Genomic DNA, 18,667 nt, shown 5'->3' with positions numbered 1-18,667 from the left:
ATCTGAAGAGATACGGGCATATGAATACCTGCACACTCACACACCTTACCAAAGCACTAGCCAAACCAAATTGCCAGCACTCTACACCTACTCTTTCATACACTTAACTTATGCCAGTTCAAATCCCCAAATAACTTTTCCAGCAACATATCCACCCAGAAGTTTTTGAGTAAAAGCTGAACCTAGAAGTGTTCTGGGACAGCAGGAGTGAGTGTCCTTGGACAAGAAAGCAAGCAGCGAAGCAAGACAGCAACTCTGTCACATTATTATATATCCCCATGATCCTTTCCATGCCTCCAATGCAACTGAAACCCTAGAAAAACTTTGAACCACTATTAGTTGCGAATCCAATGATTAGAAACCCAAAGCAAAGTAAGACAGACTTTTTTCCAGAGTCTTCTCCAGTTGCCATACCTATTCAACTTTACAAACCTTGAGATGAGGTTCAGTGAGGGGCTTTGAAGAGTACTCCCTTCAAATAAGCATCTTCAGAGGAATAAAACTCAAAGGTAAAAAGACCATCTCACAATCAGCTTAAGCTCATTGAAATTGCCTCCTTTTTCCTGCCTTAGCAGGGATGCCAAATCACCTTCTTGCGTGCCTTAGCAGCATTGCTAAGTCACCTCTCCAGCTCAGGTGAAAAGCAATCCAGCAAATGGTTAAGGCATGAATTTTCAGTCAAATCGCAGAGCTGATCTGGATGACAGTGTTGCCACCTGTGCTAGTGCCAGTATGAAGGATGAAGCAGGAATGCGCAGTGTGTTTGGGACAGTTGTGGAGAAGGACAAGAGTCAAAGGAAGAAAGCCCTTTAGACAGAACTGCTTAGATAGGTCTGCTCAAGCCACATCTTACCTATAACTACTGTGTATCTTCATACTGACCTTGTGCTACCTAACGGATGCCTGATTTTAGCAGTTCCTGTAAGGCAGCACAAACCTACAAGGTTTAAAACAAGCCTAGAGGGTACATCTATGAAAAATAAAACACACACGTACTTCATCAAACTTCAAGATACTATTTGTGCAAATGGAAGGATATTAGGTCTGAGGAGTGCTAGGTCAAGACAGGCTCAGGAATGCAACAACAATGAACCCTTTTCACAAGCAACAACAAGGTAACAAAGCTTTGGCAGCCTGCAGAAGAGAAATATGGCAACTCTACCCACGATACAAGCTCTGAAGATTCACTTCCCAACCTAACACCTAGGCATAAAAAAAAAATAAAAATTAAAAAAATAAAATAACATAAGCAAGCAGTTCTAAGGCTCTGAGGAACAAGACTGCTGTCAGCTGTGCCCTACACCACTTTAGAACTCCCCAACATTCTGAATGAAACAATGTTTATTTCTAGATAAAAGTCTCACTTTCTCAGTTAATGTGTTCTTATAGTCTGATTACTCTGCAAACTAAAGCACACCACAAAAGGAGAGGCTGTTCAAACACAAGCTAGCTCATTAACTTCTATACTTAAACACAGATCTGCAGGCAAAAGGACAATTAATTAAGAATTCAAGTAATCTCTAAAACATCACGCATACTGATTTATATCTGCTGTGATGTTTTACAACACATGAGACAACAACAGGATACAAGAACTAGCTTAAAGAGATCTTAAAGGCCTTCAAAAGGTCTATCACAATTTCAGTATCTACCAATGGGGAGAAACCTGTGTCTCAGTGAAGTGCAATCTACTGATATTTTCTCGCGGGGAAGACAAGAAAGTTTTACTAGAAACATATTCATTTAGGAGAAAGTTTTACTAGAAATATATTAATTTATCTGTATGCACTGAAATGACAGTAGCGCAAGATCAGAAACACCTATTGAGATGACAGTTTCATACTTTGATTTTCAAACATTTCAGATGTTTGTTTGTTTTTTTTTTAAAAAAAAAATCATTTTCCTATCAAGGAGCTGAAAGGTATTGTCATTTAAGACAAAATGCTCACACAAAACAACTAAGGTCCTCTACAACACCATATGAGGCAGTAAAATTCTTCTTCAGGGAGTCAAAGGCTGAAAAGACTTATCGATTTTCTGCTTCAGACTAAGCACATTCAGAAATAAAGAACACTGCATTAATGCAACCCCTAGTTATACAACACTGACCTTCTCCCAACAGCAAAATTAGAAAGATGCATAAGACAACAATTTTCCTCCAGAACGTTCTCTTAACAGGTCCAAAATAGATGGTATTCAATAACCTTCTCTTACAAATGGAACTATTGTTGAAAAGTCCATCATCTGTCCAAGCAAGCATCGGCAGAGAGAGGTTCCTGCTTGGTGAGAGAGTGAGCTGCACTGATCACATAACCAACTAAATATCGTGCAGCAGAAGGAGAAAAGGCTTCTGGTTCAAATCTACAATTTGAAGAGGAAAAAAATTTTTAAAAATGAGGACAAAAAAAAAGTGTTCATGGGGAGAGTTCAGGAGCAAGCTTGCTCCCCACCCCCCCGCCTTCAACTGCTGAATAAGTACTTTACCTCTATGAAAGAGACACTGATCTCAATAAATCTGCCCCCACAGGGACAGGGAATTATTTAAAAAAAAAAAATTAAAAAAAACCCAAAACCACAAACATTTGAAATTTCAGCTTCCACCACAAGGCAACAGCATCTGTGCACTTCCTCTGCACAGGCCAAATCATATGCCCCAAACAAATACCTAAACTCAACTTCTAGAGAAAGGCAGTTCTTTAAACACATACAGAAGCATAAGTCCAATGTGAGATATATCTTGCACTTTTTTAGGAAAAACAACATATAGTACCACATTACAATTCTAGCAGCAAAGGAATCAGATTAAATACTGTACAACTGCTTCTGCAGAAACCCCTACTTTGACATCCTTAAGACAGGATGCAGGCCTTCTCCCCATCCCCTTGATATGGAAAGCATTCTACATGGGATTTGTTAATGGTGCTGAAAAAAAAAAAAAAAAAAAAACAAACAGTATATTAGGAAGTGCCCCATACCCTCAGTCTTCCCTAAAGCATCTACTTAAATAAAATGTTTCTTAAAGAAGAACAAAAAACCAGCTTTAGCAGCAAGAAATATAATAGGATTGAACATAGCTGAGTCACACAGGTTCCTTCTGACCAAAAGGATGATGCCCCTCAATGTCCCGGTGGCACACTTAAGGCCAGGTTTGAGACAGCTGCTTTTCCAAACCTTTTGGTCAGTGGGTACAGATATGTTTAGTGCAAGCTGAGATAAAAATCACATCGTAATTGAAGCAGCTGCAAAGAAACCCATCTAGAAAAAAAGGATATGCCTGAGAATTTGTGCACAAAGACACCAGCAAGTGAGAGAAAAGGCCATCTTTTGCAGTAGGAGTGGGGCTGTGAGTACCTGTGTGCACAACTACAAGACCACTTAACAATAATGAGGTGCAGGAAACACACTGTGCAAGAATAAAGCTGGGAATGAACGATACATTCTTAAAAAAGACATACATCCTACATTAAAACTACTTTTACATCTTTATTCTCAGAGCATTCTCAGCAAAAGGTACTCTGCTGACAACAGCTATACTCGCTCAGCAGCAACGCTGCTGTGCTGTGACATGACAGTTTGGAGACCGGCTGCAAAGCCTGTCCAGCATTGCCTTGCCAGTACTGAATGTATCAAATGCAAATAAGATGCAAGAAGCCAGGTCTTCCAGAACATCACTTCAATAACTCTCCAACCTTAGAATGCGCTCCTTTGTTAGAATACCATTAAATATTCAAGAGCAAAATATTTTCAGGGAAAAATGATTTCTACCCTAAAAGCTATCAAATCACCCGTATCTTACTGCACAACATAAACTATACTGTCTTCACCCTCTAATACAGCTCATTTCCAGTATCAGAGATCTGGACAAGTATATCTACTAAAACATTTGTTTAAGGTGTAGAGGTAACAGACATTAGTTTGAATTTGACTTGCTAAAACTCAGGTCTCAAAAACTCATGTCACAGGATGGTGAAAGAAGTTATCAATGGCCACATCAAAACCTTAGCAGTTTATAATAACAAGACAGTTAGGGGTCTGGTCTTTGCTACAGCAGAAAACTTTACAGTAAGAAAAAAATAAAAAAGTTCACGTCTCTGTATGTTATCTTTCCTTTATCATATCACCTTCTCTGACTGATGCTCAGAAAGCATTTAAAGATTTAAAAAGTTATTAGACAACTCATTAATGCAAAGAGTCTCATGGAAGAGATGGGAGCATCCTTTGGATTTTCAGAAAGGGCAGAAACCTTAGTGAAATGCTGAAAGGCAAACTAGACAGGGGCTCCTTCAGTGAGGTTGTCTCACTATAATGCAGGACTACAGCTTACAAAAAAAAAAGAACACATATCAAACAAACAACATATAAACATAATGTGTCTCAAGGAAATTTCCAGGTAGGGGAAGAGTTTTCATTTAAGAGCTCTCTAGCACACTGGCAGTGTTTATTATGTTAAAAAAAAGAAGGAAAAAAAAAAAAAAAAAGACAAACCAGAAGAATTCTCAGTTTGTGTAAATAGCGATGATGCATCACCACTTAAAACTTAATCATGGTTTCAAAAGAGTAACCTAAACCTGCTTTACTTTGTCAGTATAGTACTGAGAAATGTCCTGCACTTCGATTAGTGACATGGTCAGTATTATACAGGATAAATGGCAATTAATTTACATTAATACCAATATAATTAATTCATATAAAACATAAGAGGAACACAGAAAATCAAATAAATGGAGAAAAATGTCAATAATTACACAGTAATGGTATTAATTAAAGAGGTAGGAACAAGTAAAACCGTGATAGTGATGAAATATCAAATCAGAAGTCCCTCCAAAGAAAAAGCCTGCACATTTTTCACAAACGGTAGAAACAAGACAAGCTCAGGACAAGAGCCATAATTCTCTTTCAGAGGAGGACAAATGACCCATCTAATAAATCTATTTCATTTTGCCGAACAACACTGGCAATGCTACTTATAGAAGTTTTTTCACTAACCTTCCCTCAAGAATAAAAAAGCCATATTCCACGGGCTTCTCACATGAACAACGCTGCTGCAGTAGCATTCCACACCGGCCTTCATTCCCAAGATTTACTAGGGACTGCAACACAGCTTCAACTACAATAGGAAGCAATTATGCCAACAGGCAACAGTTTTCCTGGGCTTTTTTCCAACACAGTGTTTATTGTTTTACACAACTCCAGCCTGGCACACCAGGTGCACTGGTAGCACTTGTCATTTGCCCTGGCTGCTGAACGGCCGTACCTTGTGCGAAAGAACGCGCTGTTGCACAGTGAAGACCTACACACGCCTGTACAGCCAAGCATCTCCCGGTGACAAATGTACAGTGTACAGAAGCGCTACAAAAGGCTTTCATTTGTCTTGCATTTATCATATTTGGCCTCAAAGCAAAGTCCTACAAAAGAACAACACAGGGAAAAGTACGGTCCAGTGTAAGCCTACGGAAGAGAGACATCAGGTCTCTCCTCAGGTTCACTTTCTAAAACCCATTAACCAAAACCACTTCATTTATAACTAAAGAACATTCAATCCTAAAAATTCACATCTGAAGACCTATTTTGGCAGACATGTTCTTTCTGTCTCACCTGCTCTTGCTCCTGTGCTCACCAACACCACAGAGGACCCAGCAGCAGATCCTCCACGCACTTTTGTTGATTACAAAGCAAGGTATGTCCAAGCAACGGGCAGTGTACTTGGCATTTAAGCAGAGGCTTTCCTAGGAATTAAAGTTGTAATGTTGAGTGAAGTACTTTCTCAGAGGAGGTTTGTCATCACTGACACTAGACATCACTTTATTTGTTCTTCCTTAGTGGCTCTGGAAGCACAATTCCTCTACCCTCCAAATGTCAGTACAAAGATAACCCTGGGACACATTTTCAAGAAGCCACAAAAGCTTTAAGGCTCTACCTCTGTTGTACTTTGATATTCCCAACCACATAGCAGCAGTTTGGTTTTTTTTTCCCAGTAATACAGTAGTATACAACCCTTTTTACATCACACTGATACTTGGCTATATATGCTCTTCCTCATTAGCTCAAAGTACAGAGACCCATTCTTATCATCAGTCACCACTCGATCCCTCACGTCTTTTCATTAGTTACAGAAGAGTAAATGCCATTTGTTTCTGCACCATGTCTGTCAATGAAGTCTCCCACAGCTTTGTTCAATGGCTGCAAAATCTCAGCCTAACATAATGGGGCTTACATGAAGTTGTATAAAATAATTAATCTTCCTTATTGAAGACTAATGATACCTATATTAATTAGGCCTATTAGGCAAGTTAAATTCATTAAAAGGCTATGGATTTTTAGAGATCTTGGATCTATTGGCTCCTAGAGCTCAATACGTCTTTGCAGGGCTTTTTGTAAACCACACAGCTGGCATCTTATCACAACACTTTAGCACTCTCTTCAAGTTCTCTAATTAAGTTTGGTGTCAGTTTGCAGTAACCATTCTTTCAAGGTAAATCTTCCTTCAACTGAGAGATCATTTTAAGTAATCTGCTGAGCCAAAACAGGAGTAGTAACTGCATATTGCAGCCCATGCCCAACCTGCGTGTCTTTAGGGGTGAGAAACTGAGTATCCAGATATCCTAGAGCTGTTTACTATCTCTTCATTTCCAGCAGGGTGGATAAACTTGGTGTCTTTGAGAAGCCATTTTCCATCACCACTGCTGAACTACTGGAACAGAACAGCTAAAGCAGAGAACCCCAGTTATCCTATCCATCACTTCAGGTAAGTAACCAAGTTGAATCAAGAATAACAAAAACAAACAAACAAAAAAAAAACAAACAAGCAGCCTAAAAATGTCTCTTTGGGTCTCCCTTCTCCCACTCCTTTATAGAGTTGACCAACTACATAAAAATCCAGATGGGAATCCACCAAAACAGAGCTAACCATGGGAATATGGTGAGCGTTGATGCTAAGGATAAGTAATAAGGTATTTCTGAAAAGCCCTTAAAGAACTTCAAAGATGGCAAGGGATTTCAGTCACATTAGCTGGGCACCGCCATAACAACTCAGTTCAGTGACACTGCTTAGGCACCACTAAGGCGGAAAAGCAAAGCTTGAGATCCCCTCTTCATGTAGAGGACCAGAGACAGAGCAGGCTTAGAAAAATACTGTCATTATACTTCTCTTGTATCTGGAAGATGCTTTCTTTAAGTAGCAGCAGTATTTTTGCTCAACAAGCTGTCAGAAATTATTACATCTCCCCCCAGTAAAGTAACATTACAGGGCCATGAGAAAATCAGTACCAAAAATTACTCTAGTCCCAGTGGTGAAGTCTTCCATTAAACAAGACTGGAGTCAACAGGTTCTCCAAAGTAGGGAACATTTGAACAGAAGTCTAAGAAGGCACAGACAGTTATTAGTACCCCAAATCTAATGTGAAATTTTGACAGCAGTGAGAGTACCGTACATTGCATTTCTGCAAAGAAAAAGGCAAGTCTGTTCACTGAAGAAAGGAAAGAAAATGCACTTCCTAGCATTAAAAAATAATAATAATTTTAAAAACTATATATAAGATAGAAACTTTTAAAGTCTCAATAATGTTTATAGGACTGAAAACTTGCCAGGCAAAAACACAGAAGTGGTAAGATGAACAGTGCTCTGTTTGCAGTGATTATGCTAGGGCTGTAGGCTTTGCTGTATTAACAGATCAGGAAGCTGCCAATGTGCAATCTCGTCGGAAAGCCACTGTATGCACGATGCATCTGTCCTCTCTGGCAGGCATCCAAAACTTTGCTGCATCATCCTAATTCCATTTGTGAAAACGCCCTTTCTCCTCTTTCTCTTTTAAGATTTTACAAAAGCTTCTGCTATTTCCTGCCCAACGGTGCTCTCCATCAGTTCCATGTGGGGGGTGGGAGGGGAAGAAACCACAAAGCACAAAAAAGTCCCCAACAATTCTCAGAATTTTCTGCTTTGTTCTTTTCAGCCCGACTTTGCAGGACAACTGTATTCTCCCTAATCAGATATGTTTGCTTTTAGGAAAGGACTAATTTGCATAGGATGTTGGTGCATAAAGGCCCATCCATTCTCAGGATGAATACTAACAGCAAGATTTTGTATCTCAATACAAGAAATGAAGAACAACAACAACAAAAAATCTTTACTTGCTTTAAATTTTTGTCAGTACTCTAAATAGCAGTCTTTTTTTTTTTATTACTTACAGCTGCCAAATACTACTAATGATGTTTCTTTATAAGAGATTCAAGTAAAAAGTTTTCCTCTAAAATATAATCAGAAAAAAATCTGATTGCAAGGATCAGAAAGAAAACAACACTTCCCCAACACTGCAAGCATATCAGCTACATGAAGCTACTATTTAGTTACTTGCATTTAGCAAATAATTCACTTCAGGATACTCTATCATGACAAAACTTTTAGGTACTGCAAACATCAGTTCTACCATCAAAAACCCAGACAAAATAAGCTCCTGCTCTTCCTTCCAAATCATACCGTCCTAAGCTCAGATCCATCAACACAAATTTCCTAAACAGTGGTATAGGACAGTCAGCTGTGCCACGTCCTAGCCAAGTCCAAAAAATCTCTGCCTCTTCAGAAGCATTGTGAAAATACATTTATCTCACTTGTGGTGGCCAAGGTGTCAAACTGTACCTTTCTTGGTACAATACAAGCCATTTCAGATTATTTTGCAGAGCTGGAATGTAACTGGATCCAATTCTTCTACTCCCTCCAGAATATATACGCAATGGGAACTGCAGTATAAAGACAGTCTGAATTTAGAGAGGAAACACAACTACAGAAGCAAGGGGGAAAATGGGACATTTTCCAAAACAAGTGATCCAAGTCTTTCAAACAACTTCTCTTCTCTAGCCATTTTATCCTTTTTTACCTGCCCATTTATCCTGCTTTAAGCCCACAGTATGTGCAAATGAGCATAATGTCCACAACAATGTAAAAGTCTCTTTAGGTAAATAGTGAAATTTTATATCACCCATGATCTCCCATCTCTCCGCTCACCAGAAACTGAATTATTACCACAAGAAAATTTTATTCTAAAAGTCTGACCAAACCAGTGTTTTATGCTGCTGCTTCCCAGAACACTAACAATGTCACAATGCTGAAGGTCTCAGCCCAGACTCCTAAGGTTTACAGCAAATTTCCCAGATCTGATGGACATTGGAGCTCTTCTGTCAACATTTGTTTAGCACCTGAACAAACTAACAGGTGAGCACACAAAAGCACAGCACCATCTCGGATGGATTATGCTAAAATTTCTTCAGCAGCTTCCAGCTTGGCCGCTGAATAGATCTGGAACACAGCCCATTTCATCCACTGTTGTGCAGCAGAGGCTAGAGACGTCTTACAGTTGCTCTCATGTTTGCCACGCAGCGCCCTGCCTATTCTCTGCAGCCGAGTTACACACAAACCATTTTAGAGCATTCTCTATAACTAAGCACCACTGAACATGTGTGTACATTTTTAGGCATTTGCACTGTACAGTAAACAAAGTACCAAGTGTTAATCTAGCTTTGATTATATCGTCTGTGAGGGTGGAAACCTAGCTGTACTGCAGCAAATAGTAAATCTCCTGCATAGTTGAAGAATGAAATCTTGGTGATTTTGCTCAGGGACTAGGATGCAGAAATACCATGCTAGGTATTGAATTAAAATCATAACTTCCACATACAAATTATAAAAACTGACATTATCACTAGACGCTTCAGTTGAAAAAGTCTCTTATCTACAGCTACAGTCTCCTTTGCATCCCAGAGGCTATCACAGACAACAGTACTTGGCAGTACATCAAAGCTCAGCATGCAGTTAAATGGGATTTTGCTCCTCTCTAGTTCAATAATGCTGCCTTGTTCATCTCAACGCAACTTGCTGAAGAAAAAGATGCAAGGTCACAGTTAAATAATGCTCATTTCCTGTTCTCAGCATATTCACACTACAGGCTTTACACGGCAGACACACAGCATTAAAAGGATTCCCAGTAACTGGTTACACATGAGCACAGCAAACAAGGGGAGTTCACAGGCTTTGATTTACTAGAAGGCCTTATTTTGAAATGCATTGTTGAAAAACAAAAAAAAAAAAAAAAAACACAAAAACCAAAAACCCCACCAAACAAAAAAAACCCACACACACAAAACAAAAAGCAAAAATGGCTTCTACCCCTCTGTGTTTGCAATCTAGGCAGACATTATTTAAGAGATCTCTGAATACTTAAAAGAATACCATAAATTTGCTCACTGATCAACTGATGGACACCAAACCACAAACATGATCTCTCTCAAGACTTAAGCTATTAGAGGCACAAACTAAATTCCAGCGCAAGAGTCCCTTTTGGGGAAGATGAAACCGCTACGTCTCGTCTCAGCTGTACAAAGCAGAGTCCAATACCCAGTTTTAGTGTCATATAGCTATCTAAAGCAGCCATCACACAAAGCAGAGAAATGCATAAGAGCAAGTTTTAGATTACAATCACAGTTATCCCACACTGTTTTTAAGATTATATGTTAACCTCTTCCTTTAGAAAAGAAGTAACTTAAAAATAAAGGAATAAAAATCTAAATCCTACATACAACTAAGACAAAGATTTAAGGCATACACATGCAAATATAGATGAGTTTAATGTTTAAAAATCAGTTTGAGGTCATACAGTAAATCAGTTGCAGAGAAGGGAACAGTGCCCTTACTTCTACTTTTCTGCTGCAAGCCCTAGAAGCATCACTCCCTATGCTTACAAGTGAATGTCCAAACAATGAAATTGTTAACATCTATCTATCTAAACTGGGAAGCCTTGTTTTCTATTTCATCTACAAAGGAAAATAACATAAGCTTGAAATATTAGCAGGAGCAATGCCCATCAAGAAACAGCAAGAAAACAAAGGTGTTTGTTATTTGTCAGTTTCAACACTACCAGATCCCAAGTGTGGGCCTCTTGCCAAAGGCAGTATTGGGACTTAAAACACTAGAGAGTCAGACAACCCGTTGAATTTTCAGAATTCTTTGTATTAAGAGTCAGGAAAGTAGATAAATGTAAGTGGATACCTCCGGTCTGAAAAAACCCAAACCAAACCAAAACAAACAAACAAAAACCAAAAGACGACCTCACAAACATCTCACTATTCATCTTTAAAAACTATCAGAGGTGTGCAGTCACCTTCAGTACCTTAATGAATTGAACTTCCAGTAACAAATGCCACTGATTTCTCAGGAGGCACTCAAGACCAGAGAGCAGACTGGGGGTTTTTTGAGGGTTGCTTTTTGCAGGGTTTTGAGTTTTTTCTGAAGTCTACATCCCAAACTTCAAATACTAAGCTTGTGTTCACTAAAACACTGCAATACCCTAATCGTATATAGTATGTCAAAGACCGCATGTACATCTCACAGGTACACTTTACAAAAGTGTTAAGTATTACTTATTGATTTAGCATCTCTGTAAACTGCTTGATACACTGAACTTAAATGCCAGAATATACGTCAGGGCTCCCTATACTATGCCTCATTAAGGAATACAGTTTTTCTTAAAATAGAAAAAAAATCTTTTAACTGATAAAATTTAGATGTCAGAAATAAGAGATGAGGATCTCCAAAACAGACTCAAACTTTCACTTTACATCTGAGGGAAGGAAAAAAAATAATCAGTGTATCTGTTTGCATGTCTGTTTTTAACAACACATTTGCTTTACTTTGCATATATCAGTTCTCAAGACTTGCTATAAAAATGAACTTAAAATCCACATTGGAATTACATTTAAGGACAAAACTAGGCCATCTATATCCCATCTAAATGGCCAAGTTTGTTCTTCGACCTCTAAATGTAAAAACGTATTGGGAAAGAAACCGAAAGGAGCCACTGTTGCATTTGCTGCTGTTTCTACTTCATGGAATAGCCAGAAACAATTCTTGCTTTCAGAACACCTGAGTATTTTGATAACTAGACTAATACAGTCAGTACAGCTGTACAATGGCTTAATTAGTCAGGAAAAGGAGTGGCCGACTCTCACTTCCAGAAGATCCTTAAGATTAAAAAAAAGAATATGCAGCACCACATTTCAGTTTGTACCTCTGACTACTTAGCTTTTTCATGCCTGTTTCACAAAAGAGGAAATTTTTCTGTAAAAAACTTTTTCTGTCAATAACTAGTAACTAAAATAATAAAATATCTGCATCAATTTTAACTGTATCTCCCCAGGAAGCATGTAATCCAAGCGTCTGCTTTCTTTGGAGAAATTCTCTGTTTCAATAGCCTGATTTAAAGTCCTTTCTCTTCCCCTAATGACTCAATGCAGTCTTTTCACAACCACTATCTCAAGGAAAAAGAATGAGTTGAGCACGCATGGAATCGTAATTTAAAAAAAAAAAAAAAAAAAAAGTATAAATGTCCTAATAAAGAACTATACAACAGTCAGTGGCCGTAAGATTATCAAAAGCGTCTCAGATGAAAAAAATGTAAAGCTGTATGACAAAACCAGACCTCAGGCTCTTAAAACAAAAGCGCTTGTTTGATTATGACTGACAGGCTTACAATCAAGAGTTCACATCTCTTATAAAACAATTATTTGGCCACATGCAGTTTATGTTATATTAAGCAGGGAAGGAAGTAAAGAGCTTTCAGCTTTGAAATCTAATTATTAATTTCTTGCTCTTTGTAAGAATAAAATAAGGTTCTGATTCAAATCTGGAGAAAGAGGCCCTGACAAGGTAGCTTGCCATCTGTGCCTTTAGTTATCTTAAAAGCCCATTTGGACATATGAAATAATAGAAAATGCTTTCTCTCCAAATACAGTTTCCAGGGATTGCTTCCTGCCATTAGTTTTCTTTTAAGTAACCCTATTATTATCAAAAGCAAGATGTTTAAAAACCACAAATAACATACAAGGTCATGGTCCTGTACTCATCTGTAGCAAAGACCAGGCAGAGTGCCCATCTCCCACGGGCATTCTGTTGGTATTAGATGTTTGATTCCCCTTTGCGCTTTTTAAATCTCTATCCCACCACCTTCTACCATAAGATCACACTAGACCCTTAGCTTCAACCACTGGCTCAATATTTTAAGGGCACATTTACATCCATTACAAAGGGAAGCAGGTAAGAACATTTGCTCTTCAGACAGTACCATTTCCTCAACACAAGTGCCATGTGCTCCAGTTAGGAACACATGAAGGTCTAACATATAAATGGAAATTACTGTTGTCCTCAGGTGCTCTCTGGAATCTCTGTTTTCATCTAAATATAATCTCCAAAATCCTGAGAGGAAATCCTTCAAACACAGTCCTTGACTATCAAAAGCAGCAAAATCTCCATGCACACATAGGAGCAATAAGTGAAGAGCAAACTCTCCAAATACCTTAGCTGACGTTAATCCAAATAGCACCAACAATGGCTACATCAGGAGACCAAGCTATAATGACACATAAGCAGCACACAATTCCTGGAGCAGGCAAACGTGCAGCATCCATACTCATGCAACACTAGTGCTGATGCAGATCAAACATGCAGTCTAATCCCAACATATTCACTGACTGTTGTTACTAATTAAGGATTCTGTGTGCACCTAAACAAGGCTTGGTGCTACCCTGAGGACAGTAGTGGATGCGTGTCACTCAGCAGCTTCAGAAATAACAGGACTTGAATCCTGCTTCCAGAACCATCCGTCAGCCCACAGAACTATGCCAGAGCCAGATCCCTCACAACCCCGCTGAAAAAAGATGGCAATGCATAAACTAGATGGTGGGTTAGGCTCCACAAAGCTCCAACTCTGGTACTACCTGCAAGCTAGAAAATAGGTTTCCTCTGTCCAAGTGGAAAAAAAAAAGAAGTCATCCTTGCACAACCAAAGACCTTGTGAAGGACTTAAACAGGTACAATGGTTTAGCCGAGAATAACAATCTGATCCTAGAGTTAAGAACAACCTTACTAACCTCCCTAGAGCTCCGCTAACAAATACTCAGGTTATTAACCTCAGTATGTTTGTAGCAAGACCCTGTTCTCCATGTGGAGGACAGCATGCCTTCCTCTAATTATAGCTATTCCTGAAGAGAGAAGATTTTGAATGTCTCTCTGAAGGGTAAGAGTTCAAAATCTACTAATGATAATGATTCAGGTGGTAAAAAAAAAAACAAAAAAAAAAACAAAAAAAACCCCACACAACAGAAACAAAACAAAACACCCCACAAAAACCAAAAACACTCAAACAAAAAACCATGATAATTAACCCTCAAACTTCAGAGCAATGCTAGGACTATTTTAGTTTGATGTGAATTTCAAAGCTGTGTTACTGTTTGTGAATATTCACCCTGTGATTAATCACACACATCATGCAATGTACCACTAACAAAAATAAATGACTGCAACATGTCTCTACGACAAGACATGCTACCTTTACGAGCCATATTAAGACAGACATGGATGTAATAAACTTCTTGTTTGCAGGGAGCAGCTTCATTATCCCATAAAAACAGAAATGTCCTATGACTTACTAAAAAGAGCCATTGACCATTTTGCCTGCTGATCTGACAAAAAAAAAAAAAAAAAAAAAAAAAAAAGCTCTTCCGATCTCCTGGATATTTATTAATCTGGTTTCAAGGATTCACAGTCAAGTTCTCACAGCTTAGCAAGTACACATCTGCTGACCACCCATACTCACTCAGTCTGGAAGAAAAGCAGGAGTAAAACACAGTTGCTTAAGTCTCATGGAACAGGCTTGAAGCAACGCATTTTAATGTTACGTTTGCAATAGGCTCCAAGCTTGCAAGTAGAGAGGCACTACAGAGTAGTTGATACTTTATCTCAAGAAGTTACTGCATAAAACAATGATGTGGAACTCTGAGATGGGGTTGAAAGAATCCCAATTCCAGATCTCACGTGACAGAGACACTCTGGTGCTCCACAAAGTCTGTAAGATCTTCTCTGAAGAGACTCTATTGAAGCATCCGCAGGCTGCATGGTCAATAACTACGTGGGTGAAAAAAGAGTCACTCCCTTAGCTTTTATCCGTAATTCTTCACAGAAATGTCCACGTCTCACTTCTGCAGCTGGTTCCAGACTCTTGTCCAAATGGGCCAGATTAGCACAAACTGCTCATTTTCACCTTTTGCTCTAGCCAGGCACATCCAGGCAGCAGGAGTCGGAGCACGCTGCACTCAAAGGAACAGCTCTGCCTGCAGATCAGATGGAGCAGATCCTTCTAGCAGGGGAGGAGTAACAAGCATCTGGAAGCAGTAACCTCTTCCATCAGCACAGCTGGATCCAGAGAAAGACATCAGCCTGCAGCCCACCACACTCGGCCCCAATCCCAGGTGGGTGCCACCCCAGACAAGGCTTTGCCACAGGGACCAAAATATCCTTATTGACAAGATGAAGATGCCTTTCCTCCCAGCACAGGTGCTTTGCACAGCTTTGTGGACACACAGGTCAAAAAGCCAAAAGATTACAAAAAATACTTTTTAAAGACTTGTTTAAACAAAACTGTAATAATTTGATGGCCAGTAGTGATTTCTGAGGATCTCACTTTTCCTTTCTAAACTTGAGAGACTGGCAGTGCTGCCAACATCAGTTGCTGGGTACTGTCTTCATGTAGAAAGAAGGAGAAGAACTGACATTTAACACAGCAAGAGTAAATTCTGAAGTGGAGGTAAAGAACAACTGTACGGTATTTTTATCCTGTATATCAAGAGCTATTGCAGCCTGGAACACGGCCAGGCTGTGGAGACACAAAGTATTTAGTATTACCTTTAATGAAGGTCTGTACACATTAAAGTTCCCCAGTCACTGATGTACAACAGTACTTTTGATCAGACCAACGATTGCAGCGACGCTCCGAAAACACTACCTCCCTCCGGGAGCCCACATGCTGTTTGCAGCAAACGCACCAGGAACTTTATGAAACAGCAAGTGAAATTCATGTTTACCTCAGGAGGTCTTCAGAGACAGTCTGTCCCTCAAAAGGACCACCTGAATCATTAGACTTCCTCTTTCGGTAATTTTTAGAAAAGATGCTAATACCCGTACAAGCATTAGGATGCCACGCAGCGTAAGCAACGGTATGAAAACCACTGACCGACCAACCCCAGAACCCTCATCGTAAGGATTTGGGGCTCTGAATCCCTTTTTTCCCCCCAGACGGCGGTGAAACACCTCCTCCCCCCAGCCCGCCCGCTCGGCACACGAACGCGCTCACACTGGAGTTGCGGCCGCTCCCCCGCACCCAAACCAAGGGCCCTGCCGTGCCGGGGCCCGCCTCGCCGCCCTTGGGGGGCGAACCGAGCCCGCTCCGGTCGGTGCGGAGCGGAGAGGAGCAGAGACATCCCTCCCTTCCCCCTCCCCCTCCCCCCGCGCCGTACATCCCCGCTCGCAACCGGTCCCCTAAACCGCTACAGGGGGGGCGCGCGCAGCGACCGTTAGAAAGGCGGGAGGAACCGCACGCGCAGCCGGAGCTGGGAGCAGAGGCGAAGGGGGCGACTGAGGGGGCGTCGTGCCCACCGCCTCACCTGGAGACGCAGTTCTCCAGCACGGAGCTCTTGCCGGCGCTCTGCCCGCCCACCACGGCGATCTGCGGCAGGTCGAGCAGGCAGCTCTGGCCCAGCGCTGCGAAAGCGTCCTGCAGCCGGTTGACGAGCGGGATAAGCCCCTCCATCCCGCCGCCTCCGCCGTCCGCTGCCCACTGCCCGCCGCCGCCGCCGCTGACAGGTAACGGCCAGCGTACTGCGCATGCGTTCCACCCCCGAGCCTGGGGGCGGGGTCTCCGCTGAAAGGCCACGCCCATACCCGGTGCGGTCACGCCCCCTCCCGGTGCCGGTGAGCAGGGCCGAGCCCCGGCAGCCCGGGGCGGTGGGGTTCCCCTGCTCTAACGTGGCAGCGGTCCCGTACCGGCAGAGCTCCTGCCACGGGCCAGCAGCTTGCAGGGAGCATCCCAGGGGTCCCCCCGCAGCCCGTTCACCCGCTGCCCACCCTCGAGCGGCTGGCTGGGCTCGTCCCTGCAGGTGGACAAGCCAGCCCCGGTGCTGGGACTCTTGGGCACAAGGCCCACAGCTCGCCCAGGTCCACGCACGGACCCGTGGGATCGCCATGCTGCCCCTCTCCCCTGGAAGCCCCAGCCACCCCCTGTCCCGCTGTTGGAGAGGGCCGTGGCATCCCCCACGAGCCCTCCGCACAAAGCCATGCCCAGCTGTCCCATCCTCTGGCACCCAGTGCCGAGGCACGCCGGAGGGCTTGGCACATCCTACCCCTGCCATTTTGGCACTAAACTGGGAGCAGGGCCAAAGCGGGAGCATACGGAGCCAGCTGGGTCCCACTTACTGGCACAGGAGCTGGCACACAGCTGGCTTCAACGCTTCCCAGCCTGCCGAGCCGGGTAGTTCAGAGTGGTCCCACTGGCCAAATTCCTCTCGGCTCCTGCCTGCGATGGGAACAGGAGCAGCGGGAACCATGATCCATCCCCACGGCCAGACGAGAGGCCTCAGCAAACGGCAGTGATGCTCAGCTGCAGGCAGGAGCGCTGCCAGGGTCAGACACACGTTCACCAGAACCGCGCCAGGGCAGGCCCGAGAAGGTGGGTCCGGCAGGGCCGGAGGCAGGTGGGTGGCTCAGGAACAGGCTGGGAAGCGCTAACAAGGTCCGAGGCATGTCACTGCAGTGGGTTCAATTAAAAATATATGCTGAGGCTGAGCTAAAAACACAGGCGAACAACAGAGATGAGATTTATCTGTGATTACTGGCAGCAGTCACAACACAAAAATATCCAAAACAGAGGCTTTGAAATCCTGCAGTGATAAAAGTTATCCTCTGGTATTAAACCAGACACCAGCCTCGCTCAGTGTGAAAGGCAAAACAAAAGGGAACTGTGAACATCCTGCAAGCTGACAGATACTAACGATCTGGAGGATTATCAAAACTTCTTGGCCAGAGCTCTCAATAAGTATAAAAAAATGACTCGCTACAATCAGCTGACTTCTAACTGTGGAAAGAAATTAACAGATTGCTTTAGCTCTGGCTAAAAAGTTTTTAATCGGCATAATGTGGAGATGGCTTTCTCTAGCAGTGGCTTTGCCCCAGCATCACAGCCTCTGGGAGAAGCCTTGCGATCATTTCCATCTAGATGGGGCCTGGGGGTTATTGACACAATTGTGCCAATTAGCAGCATGATTGTTTTTTTCCCCACTCCTGAAGGAGCAGTCTATGCCAGGAGGCACCGGAGTAGCTGCCTGGCCTTCCTCCAGTTCATGGGTTTCTACAGAGGCTGGAAGTTGGGCAGAATGGTGTTGTGTTCTGGTCAAATCTGCCCTGTCGGAGTACTTTGTGCTGACCCAGTGAAATAATTAAGATTAGGAGAGCAGCCTGGCGATAGGATCGCATCTCCACAAGAGAAAAACAAAGATTTAAAAAGGCGGGATGCCTCAGGAGCAATACCATGCACACCTTCAAGTTGATAACCTAGGGAACTGTCCTTTCCATTAAGTATTCAAATTACATCTTCGTTTGCTTCCTCAATCAAAACAAATAAAAAAAAAAATTAAATCTATGGTTAGGAAAAGTTTGAGTTACTCCCCCACCTCTGGGAAGTTTCCAAACCAAACTTTTTTTCCTATTGAAGCTGAGTTAAAGCCACTAAGCAACAACACTCACCCTGCGACTCCATCACTTACAAAAACCCACTCTCCTCCCCTCAAAAAAAAGCCA

General features: G+C 41.9%; 1 protein-coding gene across 2 annotated transcripts in view; it reads right to left on the bottom strand.

Annotated features, from left to right (window-relative positions):
* Positions 1 to 16,668, bottom strand: part of DNM3 (dynamin 3) — a 171,514-nt gene extending 154,846 nt beyond the window's left edge. Inside the window, exon 1 of one of the 2 annotated variants that reach the window (XM_086753240.1) lies at positions 16,480 to 16,668. In XM_086753240.1, coding sequence (XP_086609366.1) covers positions 16,480 to 16,625 — 146 coding nt within the window. In that variant the 5' untranslated portion in view covers positions 16,626 to 16,668. The remainder of the gene's footprint in view (positions 1 to 16,479) is intronic. The other variant, XM_086753241.1, reaches the window with a different exon arrangement.
* Positions 16,669 to 18,667: the final 1,999 nt, after the last annotated feature.

Source organism: Chlamydotis macqueenii, chromosome 8 (assembly GCF_036417535.1).
Source record: "Chlamydotis macqueenii isolate bChlMac1 chromosome 8, bChlMac1.mat, whole genome shotgun sequence".
NCBI lineage: Eukaryota > Metazoa > Chordata > Aves > Otidiformes > Otididae > Chlamydotis > Chlamydotis macqueenii.
Note: the sequence above shows the minus strand (reverse complement) of the source record. Positions and strands in the feature narration are given on the sequence as shown.